This window comes from Antechinus flavipes, chromosome 1 (genome assembly GCF_016432865.1).
Source record: "Antechinus flavipes isolate AdamAnt ecotype Samford, QLD, Australia chromosome 1, AdamAnt_v2, whole genome shotgun sequence".
NCBI classification, from domain to species: domain Eukaryota; kingdom Metazoa; phylum Chordata; class Mammalia; order Dasyuromorphia; family Dasyuridae; genus Antechinus; species Antechinus flavipes.
In genome coordinates, this window is record NC_067398.1 from 56611075 (window position 1) to 56630926 (window position 19852).

Sequence of the window (19852 nt, forward strand, 5' to 3'; positions counted from 1 at the left end):
TACTAGTACTATCACTACTACCCACCAGTGCCACCATTACTGGTAGTACTAGTGTACTACTACCAGTGTTATTACCTACCATTACTACCTACCACCACCACTACCATTATTACTAGTAGTGTTACTACCACTACTACCTACCATCACTACCACTACCAGTACTATTACCACTATTACGACCACTGTTATTACCAGTACTACTCACATCACCACTACTACCACTAGTACCAGTACTAGGTACCCAAGACTCTCTGGTCTGACTCGCCCCAACCCCCCGTTTTTTCCGACAGCTGAGGCTCCCAGGAGCGCACTAGGCCGGGCAGTCCCTGTTAATAGGACCGCAGGAGGGGCTGGGGGGCGCTGTTCCCAGGGGACGTCGGCGAGCCCCCCTGGGCCGCATGCCCCCCACCCCCACAGTGTAACGGAGGAGCCGTCCCGAGTGCAGGTGGACAAGGCATTCTCCAGGCCCCCTGCCCCCCTGGGCCGCATGCCCCCTCACCCCCACAGTGTAACGGAGGAGCCGTCCCGAGCGCGGGTGGCCGAGGCGTGCTCCAGGCCCCCTGCCCCCCTGGGTGTGGGGACACTTTTGCAGGAGGAGGCAGCTCTCCCTCTAGGCTTTTCCGGCCGTGGGACGGCCCGAGGGACCGGAGGACCCTGGGAGGACGCAGGGACACGAGGCCGGCCTGCTTGCGTCCCCCGCAGGGAAGGGTCAGTGAGGGCGGCTCGGGCTGGCGCGGCTTTGCCGGCCGCAGGCCTTGGCTGGGCCGTAGCCGTGGCTCGGGGCCGCCTCCTGGGGGAGGGCCTGCCGTTCCGGGGCGGCGGGGGCACCGGGCCGGCAGGTTGGAGCGGGACGCTCCGCGGCCACCTCGCCAGAGCCAGGTGCTTCCTGTTTGGAAGTGGGGGCGTGGGGCGGGTCGGGGAGCCGGGGCCAAGAGGGATGTGTGTGGAATGCGGCCGGGAGGAAGTGGAGGTCCCGGGGGACGGCCGGAGAAAGGAGCTGGCGGGGGGGCTGGGGGCGAGGTCGAGGCTGCGTGGGGGCTGCTCCCCAGGGCCGGGGTAGACAATGGCCTCTGTTCTCCGTCCCTGGGGACTGCCGGAAGTGGGCCACGGGAGGCTGTTACACGGAGGGAGAATGCAGGTCCAGGCCGCCTCTCTGCTAAGCACCCCCTGTGTGCCCGCCCCACGGCGCCTTGGAACCGGAGGGGACCTTGGGACATCGAGGGCCAGAGCCGGAAGGGTGGTTAACAGGCAGCATCAGACCTGGAGCAGCTTGGGATTCGTCTCTCCTCTCCCCTGAAGAAAGCTGCAGGTCAGGCAGGCAGTAAGCACTTAGTAAGTGCCGACTGTATGCACAGCCACACAATTCCTAGGCCTCTGACTCCCTCTCCTTTGTCCCTTGGAAACTCAGAATCTCACTGGGATTTGACCAAGTTAACTTGTCAGTTGTCAAGACAATCTATGTGTCATTATGCATTTCTGATGATGACTCCTATTCAGAGGGAGGAAAGTCCCTGGAATTCTGCATTTGTCAGGGAAGACTTCTTGGAAAGGAAGAGAATGAGCATTAATCTAGCACCTTCTGTATACCAGGCACTGTGCCGAGGGTTTCATGATATTCTCTCATTTGAGAATTTTACAGAGAAGGAACCTGAGGCGAGGATCAGTTAAGATAGTTGCTCAGGGTCACCAGCTACTTAAGTGTCTCAATTCAGATATTCCTGACCCCGCCCCAGCCACCTGCCTGTCTAGGAGTGAAGTATATGATTCTTTTATTTTTTTCCACCTAAATTTCTGATAATTTTCTTTATTTCTTATGCAGTTGTTATGAATTCTCCTTTTTTACTTTTGATAGCAACAATTTAATTTTCCTTTTTTAAAAAAAGATACATATATATATATAAAAATTTTTTTAAATAACTTTTTATTGACAGAACTCATGCCAGGGTAATTTTTTACAGCATTATCCCTTGCACTCACTTCTGTTCCGATTTTTCCCCTCCCTCCCTCCACCCCCTCCCCCAGATGGCAAGCAGTCCTTTATATGTTGAATGGGTTGCAGTTATATATATGAATTTTGCGTCTGCTTCAAAGTCGGAGAGAGGCGGCCTCGCCGAGCGCTCTGAGATTCGGAAGGGAGACCCGTGCCGGGGCCCAGCTCTGGTACTCACCTCACTGAGGAGATTCCGTTTCCTCACCTGTGAATTAGGAATAATAATAGTTCCTCTCAATCCCTCAGAAGCTTCTTTATTGTATTACTTGCTGCGTAGGCTGGGGATAGCTTTCCTAGGTGCTGCTTGGGACTTCGCAAACTTTAAAGCTCACTAGAAACATGACCCTGAGCCCAAGGGGATGCCATGGCGGGGGGCGCGAGGAGGCCTGTGACACATGGGATGGGGACACGTGGGAAGTTTGTGCTCAGTTTGCCCAGGGGACGTTTTGGACTGAGGAACAAAATCAGCTCCCTTTGTCATTCTTTACCCTTTACAGAGGCACCCGAGGGCCCTCCTCTTTTTAGGGGAGTAAGGTTTCTGCCAGAAGTCTCTTCTCGGGGGGGGCAGAATGGAAGAAGGGGGGCTCCTCAACTCTTTGAGGGAGTTTCTGGGGTTCCCCTTCCTCCCTGGGGGCAAGGGAAGGAACACTGCTTGGAAATGTCCGAAATAGGATTTGAGCTCAGGTCCTCAGTTCTCCTCCGCTTGCCTCCGGGTCTCAGAAGCTGCAAAGTGTCTCTCGGCCCGTGGGAAAGGCCTGGGCAGTTCTGACCGTGGCCTCCTAAGGAGGGTACGCCCAGGGGCCCCGTGGGAGGCCAGATGCTGGGAGAACCCGAGATCTGCGGGTGAGGTGGGGCTCGGGGGGCCGTGGCTGAGGTGGGAGAGCCTGTGAGCCGCGTCCGGAGGATGAGCAGAGGGGGGTCTCATGCCCCCTGCGATGGGACGCGGGGGGACGGGGCCGCCGTGGGCGGGGGGACGGGGCCGCCGCGGGCGGGGGGACGGGGCCGCCGCGGGCGGGGGGACGGCGCCCGGACGAAAGCCGCTTTGGGCAGATGCCCGCGGAGACGGCTGGCAGCAGGGGTGGGGGCAGCGGAGAGGGCCTTACCCGGAGAAAGCTGCCCCTGGCGGGAGGAGAGCCTCACCGGGCCAGGCCCCGGGTAGTGAGGGCCGCAGCCGGGCAAGAACACAGAGGAGCCACGAGACTGCCCCGGGATCCCGGGGCTGGCGGGGACGCAGGGCCTAGCCTGGAAGCCGCCCGCAGGCCCGGGAAGGAGGCAGACAGAGCGGCCTGGCCGTGCTTTCTGCCTTGGTGACGCTTCCCAGAATTAGCCTTTCCATTGCGGGCAGAAAAAGTAAACTTGTCTCAGGTCTCCCATGCAGTCGGGCCCCCGGGATCCGGGTCGGAGACGCCTTCCCCGGGGAGCCTCGCCGCTGGGCTGGCTTTCCAAACAGGTTATTAATTCTATTTAAAGGGAGTGGCTCTTGGGGACCCAGCTCCCGCGGCCTGCTATTCCCCGGCCGCCTCGGGCACTGCAAGCAGGCAGAGCCGATTGCATCAGGCTCCTGTTGCCGAAGGGGCTGACCCCAGAGACCCGGAGCTGTTTTTCTGCCCGGCTCCGGGCTATTTCTGGCCTCTCCCCACTTCCCTGCCCTTGTCTCCCCCTCCTCACTCCAGGGAGCCTGGGCCCCCTGGTCCCCGATTCCTGTCACCCCCAGACCTCCGCCGGTCCTCTCTCCCTGCAATGAGGACCCTCATTATCGGCCAGCTGTCCCCATCAGCCCCTGGCCGCTCCCGTGATGGACCAGGGCCGTGGCAGTGAGAGCTCGAGGGATCTGGGGGCCCCTGGGGCAGCGGGATCTGGACCTGGATTCGAATCCCAACTCTCATTCCCTCTGTGGGCTCAGACATGCTAATTAACCCTTGTGGGCCTCAGGTTTTCTCATGTAAAATGAGGAGCTTAGTCTAAATCAAGGCTTCTTCAACTTTTTCCACCTGTGGCCCTATTAGAACATATATATATATATATAGCATTATATTATATAGTTTACATAACATTTGTATATATATTTATATCTTTTATCTTATTTTTATATTAAATTTATTATAATATAATATAATATAACACAATATAAATATTATATTTATATAAGTTTGTTACTTTTATGTTCTTACTACATTAGATGTAGTTTTATAAATATAGTTAGTTACTTTTATATTATTATTGTAATTATATATTATGTATTATAATTACATTGTATATACAATTTATGTAATTTATACGTATAATTTATATAACTACATAGTTATACAGAATAGTCGTGCAAATCAAACATTTACTGATAACAAAACATAATTTCACAACTCCCACATCCAGTTACGAGAGCCCTTAAGGAGTCGTGACCCACACTTTCAGAAGCTGGCCCTCCAAGGCCCTTTCCACCCCTAAGGTGTGATCTAGTTCCAGCTCTTTTTTACAGATGAGGAAACTGAGACCCACTGAGGTGAGGCGATCGACCCGGCCTTGCCCTGGTAGCCCCTAGAAGTGTCAGGACCAGAAGCCAGGGCCCTTAGCATCTCGGGCAGCCCATCCCGCCTGAATTCTTGACCTTACTAGATTTTAATGACCTTATCTGTAAAATAATCAATGTGTACATTTTTAAAAAACTTATTTTTGATTTCTTAATGAGGGTCTTGTGTCAGGTCTCTATTATTTCATGATTTGGGCACTTTGGGCGAATGCACGTTGGGACAGGATGTTGAGACCTCCTGGACTTGCCACAATCCAAACCTGAAATCAGCAAGTCAGTCTTTGGGAGAATGTCGGACTGTTTATTCATCTTTAAATGGGCGGGAGGTTTTACAGATGCTCTCTGAGGTCCCTTCCATGTCCGAATCTCTCTCGCTGCCACCTCTCCTTTCTTCTGGGATCGAGCAGAGAAAGGCTCTGTCGGATTTGGGGTCAGAAAGCCCGTGACCCTGGACTTGTCATTAGCATTAGGACCTTAGTGAAGCCCCTGCAAGCCTCAGTTTCCTGGTCTGTAAGTCAGGGGCTTGGACTGCTGTGCTTTGAAGTCTCCTTTGAGGCTCTGGAGCCGGCCCCCGTTATTCTGGCTCGGTGACCCTGGCAAGCCATGTTACGTTGCGGGCCTCAGTTTCCCCAGCTGTAAAATGCACAGGTCGGATGCGGCGGCCCGGGGCCACTCGCTGAACACTCTCTCTTTGCCCCTCAGGACTGCCCCCAGATCCTGCCGTCCACGCAGATCTATGTGCCGGTGGGCGTGGTGAAGCCCATCACGCTCACAGCCAAGAACCTGCCCCAGCCGCAGTCGGGCCAGCGCAACTACGAGTGCATCTTCCACATCCCCGGCAGCCCGGCCCGCGTCACCGCCCTGCGCTTCAACAGCACCAGCATCCAGTGCCAGAACACGTCGGTGAGTGTGTGGAGCCGGGAGCCCCGATCCTGGGGGGCCTCGGCGGGCGTCCAGGGGTCCTCGCAGGGGGCGCCTCCGGTTGGGCCGGCCTGGCCCCGAGCGGGCAGCGTGGGTGGTGGGCTCTGCCAAGGCGGGAGCCCCGATCCCGGGGGGCCTCAGCAGGCGTCCAGGGGTCCTCGCAGGGGGCGCCTCTGGCCGGGCCGGCCTGGCCCCGAGCGGGCAGCGTGGGTGGTGGGCTCTGCGGGGCCAGGTGCCCCGATCCCAGGGGTCCTCGCAGGGGGCGCCTCCGGCCGGGCCGGCCTGGCCCCGAGCGGGCAGCGTGGGTGGTGGGCTCTGCCAAGGCGGGAGCCCCGATCCCGGGGGGCCTCAGCAGGCGTCCAGGGGTCCTCGCAGGAGTGCCTCCGGCCAGGCCGGCCTGGCCCCGAGCGGGCAGCGTGGGTGGTGGGCTCTGAGGGAGCAGGAGCCCTGATCCTGGGGGGCCTCACAGGGGGTGCCTCCAGCTGGGCCGGCCTGGCCCCGAGCAGGCAGCGTGGGTGGTGGGCTCTGCGGGGGCAGGTGCCCCGATCCCGGGGGGCCTTGCAGGGGGCGCCTCTGGCCGGGCCGGCCTGGCCCCGAGCGGGCAGCGTGGGTGGTGGGCTCTGCCAAGGCGGGAGCCCCGATCCCGGGGGGCCTCAGCAGGCGTCCAGGGGTCCTCGCAGGGGGCGCCTCCGGTCGGGCCGGCCTGGCCCCGAGCAGGCAGTGTGGGTGGTGGGCTCTGCCAAGGCGGGAGCCCCGATCCCGGGGGGCCTCAGCAGGCGTCCAGGGGTCCTCGCAGGAGTGCCTCTGGCCGGGCCGGCCTGGCTCCGAGCGGGCAGCGTGGATGGTGGGCTCTGCGGGGGCACCCTGGGAAGAAGAGGCTTTCTAAGGACCTGGCTCAGAGAGCTTCCCAGCGGGCCCTTGTGGGCCCTGGGAGGCTGAGAAAGGTTCAGTGACTTGCCCAGCTGGTCCCCCCTGTGTCCAGCGGTCTTCTGTGACCCTCCTGCCCAGGAGGTTTCTCTCCCCTAACCCGAGGATGCTCATGCCCCCGGGGACCACACACCCAGGGGTAGCTCTCGTGTGGCCCCAGCCCCGAGGGTAACCGGTCAGGGGGCGGGCATGTTCCCGGAGCTCATGGCTTAGGGCTGTGTCCTGTTCCCCTCGGTCCTCGTGCGTAACACGGGGAACAAAGATCATTTGGGGGGGCAGCCCACAGAGGAGGGAAAGGATGTCAAAAACATTTCTCATGGAGGCCGTGGGGGCTTTTCTAAAACACTTAAATTTTAAGAAATTGTTTTGGTATTTGGAGTGACAGGGAGCAGAAGACTTTCCAAATTTCCTCATGCTTTTCCATCTCTAATAGACCAAACACGATCATTTAACCTTTCAACGTAATGATGAAAAATATATTCTGAAACTTTCGTCAGCCAGGGAGGTGGCTCTGAATCTGGGAGCACATTAAAAGTGTAATAGGTGTGTCCCAGTTTCTCCCCATAAAGGCCTCTCCCTCCCTCCCTTTGTCCCAGGCGCACCCCCGGCTCTGGGATTTCTGTGTGTCCCCGGGCAGCTTGGTTGTGGGCTCCTTTGTGTGCTGCCGGTGGGCGGTGAGTGCGTCCCGTGCGCTTTCGTGGCGTTTGCGAAGCGTGTTGTGTTGGGGGTTTATGAGTGCCCGGGTCCTCGGCCAAATGCCCACGTGCTCCTTCGGGGACGGCTGCTGGCCTGGGCGCCCAGCCCTAGGAGGCCCCTTGCCCAGGTCAGCCCCAGAAGCCCGGGATCCCTCCGAGGTCCGGCCCCTCCCGGCCAGGACGTCGTGGGGACTGCATAGGCAGTGAGTGGGACTCCTCATGCTGACCCTGGTCACGGGCAGACTCCCAGGGGACGTGTCTGAAGAGCTGTTGTCTCCCCCTGTTCAGCTTGGAGAGGAATGGGCGTCTCTGGGGATCGCCGCAGGGGGAGATTTGGGCTCGAGGCCGGTCTCCCCTGAGCCCTTCCTGGGTGACCCACGAACACTTTAGAGAAGGTTCTTGCTCCGATGAACCTGGGCGTGCTTCCCACCTAGATTGCAGGTTCTGAGTGCGACAAGCTGAAAGTGGGGTGGAAGGGAAAGCCGCGAGCTTGCCTCCCGGAGACCGAGGTTCAGATACTGGTTCTGCGTCTGGAAGCTTGTGGTCCAGTGAGACCCCTCGGATGTCCCAGGAGTTAGCAGGGGAGTGCAGACACACCTCAAAGGTCAGGAGAGCCTGAGTCAGAGTCTGGGCCAGCGGGGCCCAACCGGAGGGCCTCCATCTCCCTTTGGGGACGGCTTATCTGTACTCAGGCCTTTGCTTCCCCTTGAGGGGAATGCCCAGGGACTCTGCCAAGGGGGCTGAGGATCAAGGACCCCAACTTTCCTGTTCATGGAGCAGCAGCTGGAGACAGGGGTGGCCCAAAGCCTAAAAGGCAGGGTTATAAAGGCTGGGCCCGAAGTGAAGGAGGGGAGCCCCTTAGGGCGTGCAAGTGAAGGCCGAGAAAACAAGCGGGCAAATCTTGATTTCCTGGTCTAGGGAAAGGGAAGAGAGAACAGGACAATTCTCCACCATCTGGAGATTCTTTATAAGCCCAAATAAGAGCAAGGAGGGGGCGGCCTGTCTGTCCTTCCTGCTGTTCCCCCTGCCCCTCACTCTGCTGCCCTCTTGGCCAGAGCCAGGGGCACTTTAGAGACCATCGAGTTCAGCCCCTGCATTTTACAAAGGAGAAACGTGGGGCCCAGAGATCACAGGCACAGGTCTTTGAGGCAGGAGGGGTCTCAGAAGCCGTCGAGCTGGCCCCTGCCATTTACCCACGAGGAAACTGAGTCTCAGAGAGAACTAGTTGCTTTTGCCCACAGTCATCCCGAGAGTAGAGTGGGCGACGAGCTCTGCGCTGGGCTCCTCCCGCGCCACCAGATTGGCTCTAATTATCCCAGTCACGCGGCTATTCACCTGCACTGATTACAGGCTGAGGGGAGGGAACGCAGCCTTCCTGGGGGACAGGGAGAGGCGGCGGGGGCTCCCAGAGCCGGGCCCCGGGGGCTGCAGAGCGACTCGCTTATAAAAGGTGACGGGATCTGTTTTCTCTCTCGGGCACAGAGAGGCTTGAAGAGACTCGGCCTGGAAGTAGGAAATCTTGGTTTCCCGCCTTTGCCGCTGCTTGTGTGGCAGCGTTCCGGGGGCTCTGGGGCAGAGGAGGTGCCTTATAAAGGGGTCTTCCCACCCGTCCCCGTGAAGTCCCTGAACCGGTCTCTGCTTCTGGGGTTCCATGGCTGTGTCCGGAAAATAGATTGGGTGAGACCGGGCTTACCAGGGGCGCCACATTGGATGCCATGAGACTTAAGTCTCCTTGCTTTAGGTGACTGAGTCCTGTTTGCCGGAGGCTCTCTTCCCAGGCCTCTCCACCTCCCAAAGCAGGTGTTCTAAGGAAAAGACCCCCCCAGAAGGCAGGAGATGCTGCTTCTTGCTGTTATCCACTGAGCGTAGGTCCTTGGAGCGAGCGGGAGCCTGTTTCCTCCTCGGTAAAATGAGAATCAGCTCAGTTTGTGTTGGTTCTAGAGCTCTTGGTTTGATTCTTTTCCCTAAGACCAGGGCGGGGCATTCAGGGAGAGTGGATACCCTTGTATTCAGATAACTTCTTTTAGTTGGAGGGGAATGGTTCGAGGGGGAGCCATCCATCATTAAACACGGGTCTACCTCGATTTGCCCATTTTTTCCTTAACTGGAAGTATTCACACTTAATAAAGCAGGCCAGTGAATAGCAAGGGAAAAAAGTTAGGAACCCCCTGCTGGCTAAGTCAACACTACAGATGCTTTTCTAATGAGATACAAGGTACTTAGTACTTCTTTATGATCAATTATTTAGTCATTTAGGTCAGCAAATGTTTATTGATAGCAGGCTAACACCTTTCCTGTTAGAGTGTAAATCAGAGATCTGGGTTTCTTGAGCTTTGGAAAACAAAGGATAAAACAGAAAACCCCGTCTCTTTGGTGCTTCTGGGAAAGCTCTGCCGAAGGCCGGGGGGACACCCTCACCGGGGTCGTTGCTCAGACAGGGCCAGGGTCTGGGGAGAATTACCCCTGAGAGGGGGAGCGAAGAGCCCCTTGATCCGGAGCGTGCTGGGTAGCCCGGGGGCCTCCTTTGGCCGGGATGCCCGTGTGGTGGCTAGCTGGGCTGCGCTGGCTTGTGGCAAGCTGGGGACGGAATTCTTCCCTCTGACGCTTACTGATCCTGGCTGTCGTGTGACCGCGGGCAAGGCCTTCAGCTTCTGAGCCCCAGACAGCTTGGACTGTCTTGTGAGCATGTTGGGGAGGAGCCCCCGCCCTGGTGAGAGGACGGGACCGAGCCGAGAAGGAGCTTTGGGTGCCAGGAGATACTGCTCCTATCCCGGCGGTTTCCTGGCAAATGGCTGGTGTTTTCATCTCTGAAAAGCTTCGTGCCTTTGTGCCCGCCTCCAAGGCCCTTATTTCTGGGGATTTTATGCTCAGACCTTGGGTGAGGAAATGAAATACATTCGAGAACACTATTTTTTTAATTGGATTGATATTTTCTTTAAAAAAACATCCATAGCCATTTCCACATATAGATTTCCAACCCAAACCTCTTGTCCTTGTAATAAAGACAAAAATGGTTGAGCAAAAATACATTGCCCGCCTCTCGCCATGTTCCACTGCCCATTCTCCCAGACCACGGTGGGTTATTTTAACTAATCAGAATTTAGCTTCCTCTTTTGGTGATTATTCTCATGTCCCAGTCCCCTGTGGACGCCCCACGAGCCCTCCCCCGTAACAAAGAAAAACACGGAACCAAAACCACTGATAAGGTGGGAGGCGCCTGCACCTGGACCGGTCATCACTGCTTGTGTATATTCTTCTGGCTCGTTCCCTCCCCTTGGGTCCACTCGTGTAAATCTTCCATGTTTCTCCGAAGCAGCCGCGTCCGTCCTTTCTTCCTGCACTTTCACCACCCTGTAGTTGGTTCATTCATTCCCCATCTGGGGGAGAACCCACATCATTTCCCATTCTTGGCTACCACAAAACATGCTGGTTTGGATATTTTGGTCCTCAAAGGGCTTTTTTTTTTTTTTTATGGAAGAACCCACATCATTTCCCATTCTTGGCTACCACAAAACATGCCAGTGAGGATATTTTGGTCCTCAAAGGGCTTTTTTTAAATGACCTCTCTGGACTGGAGGAGGCTGTTTGAAGAAGATGAGAAACCCCAATTTCCCCATCCACAAAATGGGTACAACAATCCCTTTCTTGCCTTTTCTTATTCTCAGTATAGTTGCACAATCCAGTTAGATTAGGGAGATGAAAGCGCCCCGGGGAATTTAACGCACTCTTCACATAAGAGTGATCCTTGTCTTTTTGTGATCTCGAGAGTCCCCCAGATTGAAGAACAGCCCCATGGCCATGGTGGTGGGCCGGAGGGGTCACCCTTCTCGGAGCAGCTGCCTTCCGCTGCAGCAGACCCCCTGCAAGTCGCCCTGTTCTCCGGCTGAGCCAAAGAATGCGGTGCTCTGTCAAATCTCAGATTCTGATTATTAGAAAGGTACCACGCGTGGATTACCCATTTTCCAAGAATTAGAATATAATAAAACACTCTTAACAGTGAAACTACATGAAGCCTAATTGAATCTTTCTTTGATGATTCAAAAGACACTTCAGCTTCTTGCGGAGCCTCCAGGCCGTCATTATGAATGTCAGTTATCATTGTGCCGTAGACATGGAGGAGTGCGGGCTAATGGGAAGGTCTGCTTAGCAGATGCCCGGGAAGCAGGGGGCTGGGGGTGCTTCCTGCGGGGGCGTCTCCCGGCACCCATCGCGCAGGAAGAGCGTGGGGCCCGGTGGGCACGTGGTGGTCTTGTGTCAGACGCTACAGTGCTGTTGGACAAACCCAGGAACGAGGGAGTGTGTGCTTGCCCGTACATGCGTGTGCCCGGGCGGGTTGTCTAAGCGACCCTAAACAAGTCACCGGATTACTATGGGTCTGTTTTCCTACCTAGAAAAGGGGAGGGTCGGACGAGATCTGTGGTGTCAAATTGGAATGGAAATGAGAGCCGGGGAACCGTCCATAAGGATCCTTGCCTTGCATTGTGACTTGGAAAACCTCATATTAACATTATCTTTTATGGTATTTTAATTTTTTCATTAAATATTAAATTTATTGATTTATTTGTAAATATTATTTATATATTATGAATAAATATTCATTCTTGCTTTCTGATCTGGTTCTGGAGCACTGAAGATCACGTATTTGATATCTGTGGGGACCTTTCTGACTTGAAATTGATGATCTATCCTAATTCTAGAATCCAAGGATCATTGACTCTAGAACCATGCGGTCCAGACTTAGAACTGGAAGAGATCTTAGAACCCCAGAGTATGGGGGCCGGGAAGGACTTTAGAACACAGTAGCAGGCAGTCGGAGTTAAGTGACATGTCCAAGATTATTCTGCTGTAAGTGTCAAAGGTCTATTGGTGGATTTGAGCTCCTCCTGACTCCCAGCCTGCCAGCCACTGCACAGCCCGGTGGAGACGGGCGGAACCTGGGCGTCAGGAGCATCCTTGAGGTCTTGTTCAGCAGCTGCAGAGGAGGAGGAAGCCAGTCCTGACGCATTTCTTGTGTCCCTACTATGTGCTAAGCACTGGGAATACAGAGGCAAAAATACCTAGGGTGGGAGGGGCATCGATTCAGTCAGAAGTGACTGCAGACGCCACGTGGTCCCCTTATTCCTAAACCAAAGAAGCTGAATCCTACAGAGCTTCAAAGATCATTCTGGGAACCCGTAAGCGAGCGAGGATTCTCGTTCCCGGTGACCCAGAGAATTGTCTGCAGCGTTCACTCAGGGAGAACGCCTCCGTTCTCGGGGGCATGTGGTTGAGTCCATGCACCTGCCCCAAGTTGGCCCTGACCTTTCCGTCTGCAAAGTAGGGGTCTCCGACACTGCAAAGAAGAGACAATTTTTAAAAATTTAACTCAGTAGCAGTGGTGGTCAAACATTTGGCTTAATTCTTTGTGACCCCATTTGGGGTTTTCTCACCATCTCCTTCTCTAGCTCATTTGACAGATGAGGAAACCGAGGCAGGCAGGGTCGAGGGACTTACCCAGGGTCACCCAGCTAGACCATGTCTGAGACAGGATTTGAACCTTTCTGATTTCAGACCAGCACTCCCCGCACTATGGCGCCACCTGGCTGCCTTAAGAGCAGTGTAATCAGATGCATATCATTTTGTGGGTTTTTTTTTTTTTAAATCCAAAACGTCCTAAATTTATTAAAAAATCTTTAAATTTTATTTTACTGATTTAGCAGATGGTTACAGAGGCATTGTGGGACAGTGGAACTAATAATAATGACTAATGTTTATGTGTAAGCTCAAGGCTTATTTATAATGCACTGTACAGATATTATCTATTGTCCTAATTCCATATATTATCTATTTTACCCTAACACTGTCCCTGAGAGGGGGTCATTTCATAGGTGAGTGAACTGAGGAAGCCAGAAATGATGTGATTTCCCGAAGAGCACTTAGCTAGCAGAGCCAGAATCTGAACTCATCTTGCTCTGTAATTGTACCCCCCGGCTGGAAAGTCAGGCCCTGAGAGAACAGAGACCTGCTTCTCAGGCCTGGCCCTCCCACCAGGGATCTCTGTGACCAGCAATAATGCTGTATTCAGCACATAGTAGGTGCTTCCTTGAATGCTGGCTGTGACTCCCTCCCTCCAGGGGTCTCTGTGACCAGCAATGATTCAGCACATAGTAGGTACTTCCTTGAATGCTGACTGTGGTTCCCTCCTTCCAGGGATCTCTGTGACCAGCAATAATGCTGTATTCAGCACATAGTAGGTGCTTCCTTGAATGCTGACTGTGATTCCCTCCCTCCAGGGATCTCTGTGACCAGCAATAATACTATATTCAGCACATAGTAGGGGCTTTCTTGAATGCTGACTGTGATTCCATCCCATCAGAGATCTCTGTGGTTGCAATGATTGAGCATATAGTAGGTGCTTCTTTGAATGCTGACTGTGACTCCCTCCCACCAGGGTCTCTGTGATTAGCAGTAACATTGTGCCCAGTACATAGTAGGTGCTTCCTTGAATGCTGGCTGTGATTCCCTCCCACCACTGGTCTCTGTGACCAGCATTGATTCAGTACATAGTAGGTGCTTCTGTGAAAGCTGTAACTCCCTCCTTCTAGGGGTTTCTGTGATTAGCAATAAGCCAGCTCATAGTAGATGCTTCCTTGAATGCTGGCTGTGACTCCCTCCCTCCAGGGGTTTCTGTGATTAGCAGTAACTCAGCACGTAGTAGGTGCTTCCTTGAATGCTGGCTGTGACTCCCTCCCACCAGGGTCTCTGTGATTAGCAGTAACATTGTGCCCAGTACATAGTAGGTGCTTCCTTGAATGCTGGCTGTGATTCCCTCCCACCACTGGTCTCTGTGACCAGCATTGATTCAGTACATAGTAGGTGCTTCTTTGAAAGCTGTAACTCCCTCCTTCTAGGGGTTTCTGTGATTAGCAATAACCCAGCGCATAGTAGGTGCTTTCTTGATTGCTGACTGTAGCTCCAGACATATCCTTTCTGATTTCTGCCAGATGCAGGGGTTTGACTGGTCGCCCTTCCAGGTCCCAGTTCCAAGACCTTCTGAGATGCGATGAAATCTCTCGGGCTGGTTTTCGGTGCTGTTTTCCCTGCTCTCGCGGGGGAGCCTGGGTGAGGAGGTGATTGTCCAGGAGGGTCTTGGATGTGGCCAGGAAGGAGCTGGTGCGTCTGGGTCTGGTCCCTTTCGCATCTTTGTCTGAGCCAGCTGCCCTTTCACCACCATTGGCTGAGCCCCAGGCTTGGACCCTCCCCAGCACAAGTGGCCAGGAAAGGGGCCTTGGGCCCGTGTTGGAGGCAGCTCTCCCAGCTCTGCCCTCCCAGACCCTCCTCATCCCATTCCCGACTTCTCCTTCACTTTGTCTTCTGGATCTTGGACCACTCGCCTTGCTCAGCCTTTTACTTTGGTCAGTCCAGCAATAAGCACTAATTAAGCACCTGCTGTGTACTGGGCACCGTGCTAAGTGCAGCCGGTGCACAAAGAGGCAAAAGTCAGATTCTGCTCTCCAGAAGTTTGCAGCTGAAGGCAGGCTGCCTGCTCTGATTTAATCGGGGCACGGGCTTGCTCTGACCCCGTCAGGTACATTTTCTCACCCTTGGCTCTGTGGAACACTGGAAACAGTGCTGGATCTGAGTCAGAGGTCCTTGGTTCAAATTGTGACTTTCCTAGCACTGATTAGTGGTTAATATTACTAAACTAGCATTTATAGGGCACTTTACAAATATCTCTTTTTATCCTTTGAGGTTGAAGCTACGTTACCCCATTTTATAGATGAGCAAGCTGAGGCAGACAGATTTAGTCAGGAAGCCTCTGAGGCTAGATTTGAACTCAGGCCTCCCAGACTCCCAGTCCTCCAGACTTTGCTGCTTCATACCTGGATGATGCAGTGGATGGAGCCCTGGCCCCGAGGCAGGAGGGCCTGAGTTCAAAAATGGCCCCAGACGCTTAACACTTGCTGGCTGCGTGACCCTGGCGAGTCCCTTAACCCCACCTTGTGACCTGACTCCTGTGGGCCTGCGTTTCCAGTAAAATGTTAGACCAGACTCCGGTGTGGCAGTAATGGCTGGGGGCCTCGGTTGCTTGTCTGTCAGTGGGTGAGGGGGCTTAGATGCAAGGTCGCTTTCTGCTTCTCCCCGCCTGTGATTCTAGACTTCTCCTCGGCTTCCCCTTCACCCCGTGTTCTGAGTCAGGGTCTCAGTGACCATCAGGAGGCCTTGGTCCCTGGCTGGGTGACCTTCCCCCTCTGCGGGCCTCAGTTTCCTCACCTGTCCAATGGGCGCGCTGCCGACCTGTCAGAATCACGCGGAGGTTGCCGTGATGGAAGGCTCCCCGGGCCAGCTCGGGGCCTTCCCCGCTCGGCCTGGTTTGGGAGCTCCTCTGGGCCGGCCCACGCCCTGGGCTGCGCCCTCAGCTCCGCGAGCCGGTGCCATCCCTAGCACCGGGGGCCGGGCCGCTGACCAGCGGAGAGGAGGTGGGAGGAGAGCGTCTGTGAGCCTCACCTTGGTTGTCAGGGTTTTCCTGGGGGCTGGCGAGTATTTCCAGGCTCCATAAATCATCCCCCCTCCCCAGGAGCGCGGACCTCGGCGAGCCCTAATTATGCAGTTAGGCACAAGGAAATGAGGCTCCCGGGCTCCCGGCTCCGAGATTTCCTTTGGCGCGGCTCTCGCCCGGCTCCCGGCGTGCTCTCTTTCTCCTGGCCGGGCCCGCATTTATCTTTCCTGCAGCAGTGTTTAAAGTGAAGAGGGAGTATCAGGAGAGTTTGATAGGATCCAATTAAATTCCTGCAGATAAAATAATGATGAATTGCAGTTGAGCCCCAGCGAGACATGATGTACATTACTTCAGTCCCCAAAGAGCTGGAGAGGAGTTGAGGTCATCAACGACAGAAAAATAGGACACAGCTGCAGCCGCTCCCCAGTTAGAGGGATGCCGGGAGGGGAGGGGGCTCACCTGAGTGCAGGAGCCTGCGGGGGAGGGCCGGGGGTCTGGGAAGAGCCCATGCCAGCGAAAGTGTGTGTGTCTGAGAGAGAGGGAAGGAAGAGAGAAGAGGGGAGAGAAACAGCAAAGAGAGAGAAAGAAGGAAGAGGCAGGAACAAAAGGGGAAAAAGAGAAAGAAAGAAAAAGAGAGGAAAGAGAGAAAGGAACAGAAGAAAGAATGGAAGAGAAGAGAGAAAAGGAGGAAAGAGAAAGGAAGAGAAGAGGAAAAAGGGAGAAAGCGAAAGAAAGGGAGGAAAGAGAGAAAGGAGGAAAAGAAAGGAAAGAGAAAGGAAGGGAAGAAAGAAAAGAGGAAAGAAAAAGGAAGGGAGGGAAAAAAGGAAGAAAAATCAAGAAAAGAGAGAATGGGAGGAAAAGAGAGGAAGGGAGGAAAAAGAGGAAAGAGAAAAAAGGAGGAAAGAATGGAAGAGAAGAGAGAAAAGGAGGAAAGAGAAAGGAAGGGATGAGAAAAAAGGGAGAAAGAGAAAGGAAGGGAAGAGAAAGAAAGGGAGGAAAAGGAAGAAAAAGAGAGGGGAAAGATGAAGGGAAGAAAGAAAAGAGGAAAGAGAAAGGAAGGGAAGAGAAAAGGAGGAAAGAGAAAGGAAAGGAAGAGAGAAAGAAAGGAGGGGAAGAGAGAAATGGAGGAAAGAAAGAAGGAAGAGAGAAAAAAAGGAAGAAAAAGAGAGGAAACAGGAAGGGAAGAGAAAGGAAAAAAATAAAGGGAAGAGAGAAAAGGAGGAAAGAGAAAGGAAGGGAGGAGAAAAAGGAGGAAAGAGAAAAAAAGGAAGAGAAGTGAGAGAGGAAAGAAAGAGAAAGGGAAGGAAGAGAGAGAAGGGGAGGAAAGAAATAGGGAAGAAAAAGAGGGAAGGAGTTAGAAAAAGAGCCAGAAAAGCAAAATGTATTCGTATGAAGCAATTATAACAATGTATAGAAAACTGGTGTTGACATTGGGGAGGGGGAAAGGGGGAAAGGAGAACAAGCATTTATTAAGCACATACTGTATACCAGCACAGCCAAGTGCTTTACAAATATCGTGATCCTTGCAATGAGCCTTTGATTCCTTATCCCCATTTCCCAATTGAGGCGACAGAAAGCTGACCCTCGGAGGCTCACAGAGGGCTTTCTCTCCATCCGGCATCTGGTCTCGCTGGAACTTCCCCGCCTCCCTGCTGATCAGTTGAAGGCCAGCTTTTTTCCCTCCCAAGCCCCCAGCAGCTCCCCTTCCCCAGCACGCAGAGTTCTGGGTGATGTCAGCTAGATGCCCACAGAGACCCCCAAATTTGGGGGGCGCTAATAGCCGAGGGCTTGCACGTGCACACCCCAGAATGCCTGTGGCGCGGGCAGGAGAAGGGGTGTGCCTGTGTGTGTGCGGGCCGCCCCTCAGGGCTCTCTGTAGAGAGACTTGTAGTCTGAATTGAGCTGTCCGCACTCTGCCCACTCTCCCAGGCAGCGGAAGCTTCCTGAGGGCAGGAACCTTGTACTTTTTGTCTTTGTCTCATTAGCATCCAGTGTGACATCTTGCCCGTAGCGGGTTAATGATAATAATGGTGACGGTAATAACTGGCAGTCTTAAGGTGCGTTGGAACAGAATATTGCACAGAGTCTCATTTTCTTCCTACAGCGCTGGGAGGCAGATGCTAAATAAATAAATAAATAAATGCTTTTTGAATAAGTGAATGAGTGAAGAATACTTGTGGGAATGAGCGAGTATGTAAGTGTATGTATGTGCGGAGGAGAAGGAGAGAAAGAGAGAGAGAGGAAAAGAGGGAAGGGAGGAGGAGAGAGAGGGAGGGAGGAGAAGGAGAGAAGGAGAGATAGAGAAAGAGGGAGAAGAGGGAGAGAGAGGAGGGAGGGAGGAGAAGGAGAGAAAGAGAGAGAGGAAAAGAGGGAAGGGAGGAGGAGAGAGAGGGAGGGAGGAGAAGGAGAGAAAGAGAGAGAGGAAAAGAGGGAAGGGAGAAGGAGAGAGAGGGAGGGAGGAGAAGGAGAGAAGGAGAGAGAGGGAAGGGAGGAGGAGAGAAAGAGAGAGAGGAAAAGAGGGAAGGGAGGAGGAGAGAGAGGGAGGGAGGAGGAGAAAGAAAGACAGAGAGAAAGAGGAAAGGAGGGAAGGGAAGGAGAGGGAGAGAGAGGAGGGAGGAGAAGGAGAAAGAAAGGGAGGGAGATTATGAAGGGAATAAAGTAAAATGCTGGAGTGGAGAAGGTTAAGCAGGGAGGTGTATCGAGTGCAGACATGCAGGGTTGAGACGATGCACATGTGCCACGGAATAAGTGACTTCACGTGGCACCTGGCACAGGAGGGCATCGGTGGGTCAGGCAGCAGCCGTATTCTGAGCATGTGCTTTGGTGCTGGACCCCTTTCTAGGCCCTGGGATTCAAAGCCAGGCAGAAAACGATCTTTGCAAGAAGCTCAGTCTGGGGTGGTACCCGCAGTAAGAGCTTCGTCAATGACTCTATAAGGGAGTGTGGCCGTCCGTGTGTGTGCACAAGCTTGTGCACAGAGAAGGGGCGTGAGAGAACGCGTGGGCTCTTCGTAAGGGGCCGTGATGGGCCGACGAGACGGCGTGAGGGCGGCTGGGCAGGGGATGGGCCTCCCGCGGCCTGGGGACGCTGTGGTCACACTGGGGCGGCGGAGGCCTGGGCTGCCCGGCCATGGCAGAGGAGGTCGGGGAGGGACCGAGGGCTGGAACGTGGGGGTGGAACGGCCAGGGACCGGACTGGCAGAGGGTGTAGCTGGGGGCACGGGGAGGGGTCAGCGAGGGGCAGACCCTCTGGGCCTTCTGCCGGCTCCTGCTCGCTCCGCCTAGAAAAGGGTCCTGCGAGCCTGGGGGTTGATTCAGTGCATTGGGCTCCTCATTCAGCAAGGGATGCTGGATGTCAGAACCTACCTTTTGTAGCTGTCGGATCACACTATTGTGCCCATGTGGAAGATCCGAGTGATCATAGATTTAAACCCTGAAGGGACCTTAAAAGTCACCCAGTCCCATTTTGTCAAATTCAGGAGAAGCTTCCTTCAGGAGCTGCATATTGCCTTGGAAAATCCCAGATTAACGTTGTCTGTGTTTTATTGTGGTTTTTTGTTTTCCAAGCCTTTCCCAAGCTTTGTATGTATGCGTACATATCTCTCTATACATATACACATACATATATTCGTACGTATACATTTGTGTGTGTGTATTTTTTACTTAATAGCATTTTGTTTTTCCAATTATAAAAGATAGTTTTCAGCATTCATTTCTGTAATAGTTTGAATTCCAATCTTTTTCTCCCTTTCTCTTACCTTTCCCTTCCCAAAGACAACAATCTGATATATAAGTTAGACATGTACAATCATTTTAAACATATTTCCATATTGCTCATGTTGTAAAAGACTGAAACAAAAGGGAAAAACCACCAGAAAGAGGAAAAAGCGGAAAACAGCGTGCTTTGCTCCTCATTCCGTCCCCGCAGGACGCACACGGCATTTTCCACCGTAAGTCTCCTAGAATTGTCTCAGCTCACCGTGTTGCTGAGAAGATCCACACCCTCACGGCTGGTCTTCCCATAATCTTGTTACTGTATGCAGCGCCTTCCTGGTTCTGCTCACGTCACTCAGCGTCCGTTCACGTCTCCAGGTCTTCCTGAAATCAGGCTCTTCGTCATTTCTTGTAGGACAAAAATGGCCCTTCCCGCTCAGCTGTCATTCTCTTTCTCCAGCCCATGGGCATTAGCTCTGTTCTGATTCCTTGACATCACTCAGATGTTTTTTCCTGTTTTTTTAAATTTTTTATTATAGCTTTTTATTTGTTGTACGTGCAGGCAATTTTTCAGCAGTGACAGTTGCCAACCCTTAGGTT

The 19852-nt window shown here is 53.8% G+C and overlaps 1 protein-coding gene and 1 long non-coding RNA gene across 3 annotated transcripts in view; both read left to right on the top strand.

Moving 5' to 3' along the window:
- The window catches only part of PLXNA1 (plexin A1), a 287103-nt gene that overhangs the window by 192436 nt on the left and 74815 nt on the right, over positions 1–19852 (top strand). The window contains exons 10-11 of one of the 2 annotated variants that reach the window (XM_051983114.1): positions 5220–5420; positions 10827–10923. In XM_051983114.1, coding sequence (XP_051839074.1) covers positions 5220–5420; positions 10827–10841 — 216 coding nt within the window. In that variant the 3' untranslated portion in view covers positions 10842–10923. Of the gene's footprint in view, positions 1–5219; positions 5421–10826; positions 10924–19852 lie in introns of those variants that run through there. The other variant, XM_051983104.1, reaches the window with a different exon arrangement.
- Positions 10990–17765, top strand: LOC127552857 (uncharacterized). Its single transcript, XR_007951597.1, has 2 exons — positions 10990–13757; positions 13840–17765. It is a non-coding gene; the product is annotated as an uncharacterized LOC127552857 (long non-coding RNA).